The 10,577-nt window shown below is 35.5% G+C and overlaps 3 protein-coding genes across 4 annotated transcripts in view; all 3 read right to left on the bottom strand.

Annotated features, from left to right (window-relative positions):
• LOC126498315 (glycine N-acyltransferase-like protein Keg1) overlaps positions 1-8,072 on the bottom strand; it is a 111,800-nt gene extending 103,728 nt beyond the window's left edge. The window contains exon 1 of the mRNA XM_050136846.1: positions 8,050-8,072. The gene's annotated coding sequence lies outside the window, so the exon portion shown is untranslated. The remainder of the gene's footprint in view (positions 1-8,049) is intronic.
• The window catches only part of LOC126498314 (glycine N-acyltransferase-like protein Keg1), a 73,978-nt gene extending 65,843 nt beyond the window's left edge, over positions 1-8,135 (bottom strand). For both annotated transcript variants that reach the window (XM_050136839.1, XM_050136843.1), the window contains exon 1: positions 8,050-8,135. The gene's annotated coding sequence lies outside the window, so the exon portion shown is untranslated. The remainder of the gene's footprint in view (positions 1-8,049) is intronic.
• Positions 1-8,168, bottom strand: part of LOC126498313 (glycine N-acyltransferase-like protein Keg1) — a 15,735-nt gene extending 7,567 nt beyond the window's left edge. The window contains exons 1-3 of the mRNA XM_050136837.1: positions 8,050-8,168; positions 3,335-3,424; positions 1,289-1,396 (exon numbers count right to left, since the gene is read on the bottom strand). Coding sequence (XP_049992794.1) covers positions 1,289-1,396; positions 3,335-3,412 — 186 coding nt within the window. The 5' untranslated portion in view covers positions 3,413-3,424; positions 8,050-8,168. The remainder of the gene's footprint in view (positions 1-1,288; positions 1,397-3,334; positions 3,425-8,049) is intronic.
• Between the last annotated feature and the right edge of the window lie 2,409 nt (positions 8,169-10,577).

The following is a 10,577-nucleotide window of genomic DNA, read 5'->3' as shown; positions in this document are numbered from 1 at the left end:
GGGGAGGGGGAGAAGAGTGGGGGAGGGGGAGGGAAATGGGAGGCTGGGAGGAGGCGGAAACTTTTTTTTCTTATTCTCAATAAAATAAAAAAAAAGAAATTAAAAAAAAAAGAAATCTGTTTTACCATAGGATAATAGTTGAAAATAAAACTAAGAACAAACTTGTTAAAATATACAAACCTAGCTTAGGTAATACCCTTTTCTCTACAGATTTCCTTTTTTTATTGTATAAATATGAATGTTTTGCTTGCACGTATGTATGATATCACATGTGAGTGATGCCTGTTGAGAATAGAAGAAGGTGTCAGATTCCATATAACTGGAATTCCTCAGAGTTGGCAGTCACCACATGGGTTCCTGGTTCCAAACCCTACTTCTCTGCAAGAACAGTAAGTGCTCTTAACCACTGAGTTGATGTGCGAGTGATTTCTTACTAATAAAGAAACTGCCTAGGCCCATTTGATAGGCCAACCCTTAGGTAGGCAGAGAAAACAGAACAGGATGCTGGGAGAAAGAAGCTGAGTCAGGGAGTCGCCATGATTCTCCCACTCCAGACAGACTCAGGTTAAGATCTTTTCTGGTAAGCCACCTCGTGGGATACACAGATTATTAGAAATGGGTTAAATTAATATGTAAGAGCTAGCCAATAAGAGGCTACAGATAACGGGCCAGGCACTGTTTAAAAGAATACAGTTTCCGTGTAATTATTTCAGGCATAAGCTAGCCATGTGGGCGGCTGGGTGCCGGGACGCAGCCCTGCCGCTCACTCTTATCACTACACTGAGTGATCTCTCCAGCCCTCGGGAAATGTTGTTTTCATGTTTATAATAAAAGATCAAGCCACTTTTTTGTGTATCAACATGTTCTTATGTTGATAATACTTTCCATCAGTTGCCTCTAAATCTTATAAACAAGACATAAGAAATAATGAAGTGATAAAGTGTGCTCACAGTTCAAATCAGCCACTGCTGATGGGGAACTATGCTGCCAAGTAAAACAAAAGCGTGGATAAAAATGAAAGTGTACCATCTGAACCTTTAGTTACCATTCTCCATGGCTTATTACTACACCTTTGTGTATTTCCCTTCTTGAACATTTTATAACATTCTGTAATTTTTGTGGACTTTTGTGAATTATCCTTAAGGCAGGGTATTGGTTGACATTAGCACAATTCATGTCTATTTTTCATGAAGGGATTAGGCAGTTGCATCAACCATCCAGCCAGACACATGCTAGGAATGCAACACATGTGGAAATACAGGCATATTTATTCTATATTGCAACTTACCTCCTCCCGGGGTCGAATAACAACAGTATTAAAATCAGGCCACTTGTCCACCAGAGCCTTGAGCTTGAATGGGTTTCCCTGATTCATGTGGAAGACAGTCCCATAAACCTAAATATTTCAAGCCAGCAGAAATGTCATCATATTACAAAGAGATGGGAAGCTGTAGCATATTTGACTAGAACAATGATCATTCTTATGAAAACATGAAATTTTTGTTGGAAAGATGTAATAAATGAATTTTTCAAATGTTTCCTAGTGTCAAGTTGCTTATTCTAACAACAGTATCTTTTAAACATTGAGATAAAATATAAAAATGATGTGATTTACTAATAAACTCATTAACTCTTGATGTAGAATCTAATAAAAATATTTTCTAGATATTAAATTTATTTCTTTTCCTATTAAGACAAATTTCATGAAGCTGAAACATTTCAGAAATGGTTTCCATTCATGGCAAGTGTTTTACTTACTATACCTGAAGAATTCTTGTAATCGCTGCTTTAATATTCATACTATGTCATTTTATATCTGCATCATCTGGATGCTGATATGTGTGGATCACTGTTTCTCATCTAAGTTAAGATTTAGCCAGGGTTAGTGATACATGTCTATTATTTCAGATAATAGGGAGGCTGAGGCACTCAGGTTGAAAATTCAAGGACTGCCTGGAATAACCAGGGAGTCCCAGGTCAACCTATAAAAATGGGGTTTCCATGCCATTAGTATGTTTTATGTCAGACAATTTTACCTCATCTCTTCTGGGAACATATATAGGCCAAATCCTAGTTCACTGAAAATTTCCATAGTGAGTTATGTCAAACATAAAAAGAGAACTAGAAATTCTTATACATTAAATCTTATTTCATTGAAATAATATATGCTACAGAGGCACCTGGTAATATACATTTTAATAGATTTTATACTTTAAAAAGGCTTCCTATCCTGGTAACGCAAGCTTGTACAGGCCCTTGTATGTCAGTGTGGCAATTTCTCGGAAAATTAGGAAACAACCTTTCTCAAGACTCAGTAATAAAACTTTTGATTATGTATCCAAAGGAAAGGATACTCAATCGTGCAACAAGGACATGTGCTCAACTATGTTCATAGCAGCATTATTTGTCATAGCCAGAACCTGGAAACAAACTTAATGCCCCTCAACTGAAGAATGAATAAGGAAAATGTGGTACATTTACACAATGGAGTCCTATACTATACTATACTATACTATACTATACTATACTATACTATACTATATAGTATAGTACTCTACACAGCAGAAAAAATAATGACATCTTGAATTTTGCAGGAACATGGGTAGGGCTAGAAAGCATTATTTTGAGTTAGGTAACCCAGACACAAAAAGACAATTATCGCATGTACTTACTCCTAGGTGGCCTTTAAACATAAAGCAGCGAAAACCAGCCCACAGATCACAATCCCAGCTAACCTAGACAGCAATGAGTGCACTAAGAGAGATTTACATAAATCTAATCTACAAGGAAAGTATAAAAAGACAAGATCTCCTGAGTAAATTGGGATCATGGGGACCATGGGGGAGGATGAATGGGGTAGGGGAGAGGCATGGAGGGAAACAGAGCAAAATGTAGAGCTCAATAACAATAAATTTAAAAAACATCCTGTTAGTGGCCACAAAAAAATCTTTCCTTGCTAGAGCCATGTTGAGAACACAATTAAATCAAATTTTAAATAAGACCAGAATCCTTATTACTTAGTTTCTAATATGATTTCAACTAAATAGTGATTTGTCATTTAAGAATCAGGAAAATTATTATTTTCCACTGGCAATTAAACCTAGGACCTTGCACAGGTTAGGTAAACACTATTATTGATGTATATCTTCAACATTCTTTCAAGTTTTTATTTTGTGAATGAATCTCACAAAAATTTTGAATTATCCTTTGGGAGTAAACTGTGACATTTGTTTTAGAATGTCATGGTGCCAGTGCTCAGTGAGTCTTGACTCTTTCCCTCCTCTGCCTTACCACGGTGTAATCCTCAGTTTCTATGAAAACATTCTACTCTCACCTTTAAGGTCTCAGGCAGGTGCTTCCTCAGGGAGTTCTCCAGAACCTGGAGCATCTGAGAACCCTGTAAGTAGAACATCTCTTCCGATACCTCAGATGAAAAAAGATTAGTGACAATAGCAAGTCAGGAGTGGGAAGATCTTTACACAAAGTGTCCAGACTACCTCTAAAATAAGGAGTCACAGGCATATAAACATCAGGAATTTATATCTCACAGGGCTGGGAAATCCGTGATCAAGACATTGGCATGTTTCTTGTCCTGTAGAACTCTGTTTTTTTGTTAGATACACCTTCTAGCTGTGCCTTCTTGGGACGGAAGGAGTAGGTTTGCTCTCAGGAGCTTAACCTATGAAGGCATTCATAACATCTGAAAAGGTGGCACAGAACCTCTCCCAAGGGCTCCAGATCCTGCTGTAACCCATCATATTGGCAAGACCTTCCAACATAGGACCCTTGAAGACATGCGAACATTTAGATCATAACAATGCTAAACCAGTAGGATCTGGATCTACACCAGCCTTTCCTCATATCTTCTTTTTAGGACATATGATTTTGTGATCATATCCAGTCTCTTCACTGCTGAAGGTATGTATCAGCTGTATAAGTTCTTGCCATCTGTAAATAGTGATACTTTGAATTTTTCCTTTCTAACTTGCATTCCCCTTGATTTTCTTCAGTTGTTATTGCACTAGCTAGATTTTCTAGTACTCAATTGAATTTTTATTGCAACTGTGGACAAGCTTGTCTTGTTCGAATTTACTGAAATTGCTTTTAGTTTTTCTCAATTTAATTTGAGTTTGGATTTAAGTTTGCTGTAAGTTGCCTTTATTATATTGAGGTATATTTCTTGTATCCCTATGCTCTTTAAGATGTTTATCACGAAGAGGTTTTGGATTTTCTTCAAAGGCTTTCTTTGGTGGGGGACATCTAATGAGATAATCGTAAGATTTTTTAGATATCAGTTTGTTTATGTGTGGGATTACATTGATTGATTTTTATATGTAAAGATGTCCATTCATTTCTGGGGTGAAACCTACTTGGGCATGATGGATAATAGTTTTCATGTGTTCTTAGATTTGGTTTGCATTCTAAAAAGTAGTTTTATATCTATGCTCATAAAGGAAATTAGTCTGTAATTCTTGTTTTTTGTTGAATCATTGTGTGGTTTGGATATTAGGGTGATTGTGCCCTCATAAAATGCATTTGGCAATGTTCCTTCTGTTTCTATTGTGAGATAATTTGATGACTATTGGCATTAGCTCATATTTGAATATTTGGTAGATTTCTGCGCTAAAAAACATCTGACTGTGGGCTGTTTTTGGATTGGGCAACTATAATTTAGAGGTTAGAGGTCTATTTAAATTTATGCCCCTTTTTGTCTTTTTATTAGAAACTATTGGTCATGAAATACATTTTGATCTTCTTTCCTCCTCCCCTAACCCCAATTCCTTCCAGATCCTTCCAACCTCCTTACCCACTCAATTCTATGTTCTCTGTATCTCTCTTTCTCTCTCAAATATAAACCAAGAAACAAAAATGAAAAACACAACACAAAACAAAAATTAAACTAATAAAAAAATTGGCAAAATAACAATAAAAATGGCAAAACAGCAAGAGGAAACAAAAATGCCAGAAAGTTTGTTTTGTGTGGTTAGTATACCCAATGACACCTCCTTTTAGAAAGCTTCTGACAGAGGCTGTCATTTTCCAAAGCTATCTCCTTGATTGTTCACAGTGTTTTCCTATCTCATGGTGGGAACCCGTTTGATCTGAATCTATGCAAGTTTTGGTGTGCTGCCATAATCTCAGTGGGTTCATAAATACATTAGATCCATTTAGTCTGATAGACACCATTGCCTTGGAATCCTCTCTGACTATTATGATCTTTTAGCCTTCTCTTTTACATTGATCCCTGAGTCTTGAAGGGGCGTGTTGATGAATATGAGAGGGTTTAAGGGGAGGGGATGATAGGGAGGGGAGAAGAGAAAAATGTACATCTCAATAAAAATAATAAAAAAAGAAAATGTCTTATTTATGCCAAAGAGCTCCAAAATCATTCTCAGCACATTGTCTAGTTTTTGGTCTTGGGCTAATTCCTATCTACTAGAAGAGGAACTTTCTATGATGTGAGTTAAGAGAGTACTGATCTATGGGTATAGCAGTATGTCATTACGAATCATTTTATTTCTATGTTTCTTTAGTAGAAAATACAATATGGTTTCGTCAAGGTCATGGTCTATCTAAACTTGGGTTCTTGGCCACAGTATCACTATCACACATGTGCTACATTTCACAGAGAAGGTTTTAAGGGTGATTTCACAAAGTGGTTTGTTACTCCTATAACATTTGTGCCATTATTGTACTGGTGTGTCTTGCAGGTAAGTCACTGTTTTATGTCATAGGGTTTGTAGCTGGGAAATGTTGATGATTACCTTTCTCTTCCAGTGGTGTGCAAAGTATCTTCCAGTAACATGGACACTATTCAGTAGTGTGAAACTTCTCGTATTGCACAAGCTCAACTCCTCTATTCTCAATGCTATAAGTAAGTGTTCGTCTTAGCAATAGGGCTATCAGATTATAGAGAGTAACCAATAAATTTACAATAGCCTGTGATGTCTTGGAATTCCATGGGACCTCATGGCCAATAACTCAAAAAGATTATATGTGATCCTGGCTCTGGAGGTTTAATTTCATGGCTTATGATATCTAGTTGGGGTCCTGTCTCCCTTATTATTTGGAGACTCCATTTAAATTATTTTCATATACATATATATTCTAAGAAGCTTCTATATCAGTAAATTTCTATGTTTTTCAAACAATATTTAGTATTGTTTGTCTTGCTATTTTCTTACCATTCTTATATTTTCTGTAGTTTCTATATAGTATTCTTTTCCTCATTCATTGTAATGTTAATACATGCCTTTTATTTGTATTTTTTGGTAACATTAGAATAGAGAGATTCAAATTGGACTCTATAGTATTTTGGCCAAGGTAATTCATTCTTTGTTTTTGAAGACAATCTTGTACACTGCTGATCATACAACAGAATCCACAGACTTTTACTAGATGCCAGTGGCAATACTTTATCTCTTGGTAAAAGCAGCAAAAAGGTTTCTTACATTCATTCTAATGTCCTGGGGTGTAACAAAATAGTAGGGGTCTAATATTCCTATAGGCAACTGACTTTTTTTCACTGAAAACATTTTTCTGAGAGTGTCACAAACACAAAAGAGAAAGTAAATCTGGTATAAAATCATAGGCTTTGTTATAATGTCAGCCAACTGGATAGCACGAGAGTGTTTGAGAAATGCGGAAACACACACACAAATAACAAATAATAATGTGCAATGACAACACAAGTGTGATGTCCAGTTAAAGGAACGGATTGAAGTCTGAAGAAGCTACAGAAGTGGCAAATGTTAGCATTATTAATGGATAAAGTTCATTGTGGTCTTTAAGGTCTTCAGACAGAGATTTCACTTTATTGAAAATATATCTAGGTAGAACTAGTCAGACAAAATGAATACAAAGAATAAATTTTATAAAACCTTGAAGGAATAGAACAAAAATGCAGTGATTATATCCAAACTATGATGAGATTTTATAATCATAAACTCATAATCTGTCACTACTCTAAGTAACTATTAATATAAATATTCTTGTACATATGCAGAAATGGAGAACTATTGAGTTAAAAGGATGAAACATAAAGTAATACACAAACTTTTGTTAATTATGCATGAGTTTATGTACATTTCACATGTGCTAATCATCAGAATATGGAAGAATATAAAAATAAATTAAGATATAAAAATCAAAATTTTAGAAATAGAAATCACAGGAACAATATAGATCAAATCTTGTACGTTACATTTCTATTTTAGATAATATCGACTAGCAATGAAAGCACTTTATGTTCTTCATATTTTCATCATATTCCATCAGACATTTGTCTGAGACATTTTATTTTCCTGGTAAGTATCCAATGAAAAAGAATTAAAGACAATTTTAATTGCCCAACATCCCTGTACCTTTGGAACTGAATAAAAGTTGCTGGAACATAATGCTTCTTTGCAAATATTGCTAACCAAATGCACTGCCAAGCTTTCACAATATCTCCATAGTTCTTATCCATTTGGAATGGAAACCTGCCATAGATCTCTCAAGAATTTTGACATCAACAAACACATCAAACTGGATAGAGAAAGTCCAAAAGCCCTCAAAACTACACAAAGAACTACAGTCCAGGGAGGAAATCTGGGAAATGAAGAGGTTGCCTTCCATAAGGAAGAGCACACCATTTCATTATTCACTGTCAAATCAGTCCTAAAATATATGTACAGCTACAATTTTACAGAACAGATTAGTTATATTTAGGAATATATATGTATATAAATATTTACATTCAATAAAAATTAGTTGAAAAAGAGGCCATGAATTTGAAAGAGAGCAGGGATGGGTGTATAGGAAGTTTGGAGGGAGGAAAAGGGAGAAATCGTGTAATCAAATTATAATCTGAAAATAAAAATTAAAGATTTTCTCTATGGTACAAATTAGTAAGTATATGCACTTTGCAAGTTGAATAAACACCCCTTTTTCACTGTATAGACGCCCACAAAAAAATCAATATTTCCTTTTTAAACCAATGTTTGATTTTTCCCACCTTGTATGAGAGAAAGGACAAGGACTCACCATTCTTCTATCATAAATCCTTACCTATAAATACGCATCCACACAGAGCCTGTTTAGAGCAAATAACAAGCAGCAAATCTTTTCCGAAATGCTAGCATTCACAGTGTTTTGGTAAATGTTTTACAGAAATCTTTAGACTGAGGATGTACTCTGGACTTTGGTTTTCATTAAAAAAAATTGGAAACCAAAATTTTGGCTGTCTTGAGAGTCAGAACATTCCAGTATCCCCACAGATGTGTGCCAGGAAGATGACTATGCAAATCTGAGATCCTGACTGTGTATGCCCTCTCAGCTTCTCATACATCATTTTCTTGGCCCACAGGAAAACAAGTGACTAGGACTAGAAAGAATCTGTGATTGTCTAGAAAATACTTTCCTCATTGCCTATGAGGAATTTCCCTCTGTATGCTGTAAACATGTTTATTAAACTCTGTTTACATTTCTCGCCTTCCCAGTTTCCTGCTGCAGTAACAAGAGGGAAGCCAGAAGTGTTGGGTAAAATTAGTTCTAAAAAATGTAGTTTCTTATCTATACACTGTAGGGCACCGGCCCAGACATAAACCATTTCTTGTACCAGAGTGGAGGTGTGGGAATAAATGAGATACAGTTCACGCGACAATATCAGGAAGGAGTCTCAGGGTTCATTTAAATCCTGAAGGTTACCCACATTTATTATCCAAACAGCTTTTATATCAATCATAAACTGAGGGGGAAACTCATTAGCATTCTGTTTCCCAGGTAGCAGGGGAAATGATCTTGGTCACGCCCATAGCTGTGTTTGCTGTCAAGTCCATGTCCATGTTCATTGTGCCACATAGACTGAAATCACCTCTTCCCCAGGTGACCTCCTAAATTACAATAGAAGGAGCAGAACGACATTGGCATATGCTGACCTCTTGATTAGGGTGGCATCAGGTTGTCTAACTATCAAAAGTCTAGGTGACCATCTTCTGTGTGGGAGTTGCAAATTGTGCCTGTCAGGTCGCAAAGAATTCTGACTGCCTTTAATGTAGGAATATGGGCCTGTATAACCCTGCCCCTACAATCCATCCCTTGTATTAATTTTAGTAAAACCTGTGCCTCCTCAACATGACAAATGATCGCATCTGCCTTAGGCAAAGACTCCTTCATTTACCCACACTTATCCAACATCAGAAAAAAGCATTCTAATCATGCGAGTTTCTGTCTTAGGTATCTGGGGAGAAGAAGCTTCAAACCCATCCCAGACTGCCGACCTCTGTGAAACAAAGAGATTAAGGGAGAGAAATACCTTTGGGTTCTCTGTCTCAGAGAGGACCAGACCCTAAATTAATCCATTACATCACCGATTCCAGACTATGACAACATCAGGGTGCTACAATAGTCACTGTGCACCCAAGGTGCAAAGTCTACACCAGATGGTTCAGATCCCCTGGTAGGCCTGCTCCTCAAGTGCACTGCCAGATCAGTGCTCTTTGTAAAGATTGAAGTAAGTGTCTACCTCTTCAAATCTACAAAAGATGACTGTAAAGTCAAGGACAATTAAGGGACCATCAAAATGCATCAACAGGTACCCAAAATAAAGTGTTAGTGACTCATAACTAGAGTGAGATGCATAACATCCCAGACAAAAAATTCGAAATATCTGCTTAAAGGATGTTCAAAGAACATTTAGAGTTTTCTAATTGTTTATTGTTTAATAAAACTTAAAATAAGGTAGAAATACAATAATTGACTCAACATAAAAATCAATACTTATTGACATATTGAAATAAAAACTTTTTAAAAATTAAAGAAATCCTGAATCTGAAGCACAAAAAATAAAATTGAAAACATAATGGAGAACATTGACAGTAGAATAGATCAAGTCAAAGAACTAGTCCATGCTCTTGAATATGGAACATTCGAAAATACCAATTTTAAGAACAAAATGAAAGATAAATAAAATAGATCGAAGAAACAATTTTTGTTTTAAATTATTTTGTTTGAGGGAACAAAGTATAAGCTCAAATGGTTCATGGCATTGAAATTTTGTTGCTCCCATTTTGCCTTTCAGAGATAAATGACTCAGCCTAAGGTCCCTCCCCTGATTTTTGCATTAATCTTTAACTTCAAAGCCTCCAGAAACATGGAATAAAAAATTTCTGTTAATTATAAGTTACTATTTTTTGGCATTCTGCTATAATGGTGCAGACTGAGACAAAGTGTATTTTCAATAAGCTCTGCTATCAGAATTGAGTATCCATACACAAATAAGATAAATGTCAAATATAAACTGTAACTATATATCCCTCAAACCAATCTACATGCAAATATTTTTAAAGCATTGTATTTTTATTTTTCCTCCTTTTCATTGAAAAAATTTCCAGATATTTTGATCATATTTTCCCCTACTTCTGTTCTTTCCATATTCTCCATACCTAACAAAATTTATGCTTTTCCTCTTTCTCAGAACAAACACACAAAACAACAGAACACAATAACAGAAATAAAAATACACAATCAAAAGAATAATAAGAAAAACATTCCCAAAACAAAGCAAAATGAGACAAAAAGTCTACAAAAAAAAAAAC

Source organism: Alexandromys fortis, unplaced genomic scaffold, assembly GCF_014885135.2.
Source record: "Alexandromys fortis isolate MF-2015 unplaced genomic scaffold, M_Fortis_MF-2015_v1.1 scaffold_3, whole genome shotgun sequence".
Lineage (NCBI taxonomy): Eukaryota > Metazoa > Chordata > Mammalia > Rodentia > Cricetidae > Alexandromys > Alexandromys fortis.
The sequence above is the reverse complement of the archived record's forward strand: the minus strand, read 5'-3'. Positions and strand labels throughout refer to the sequence as shown.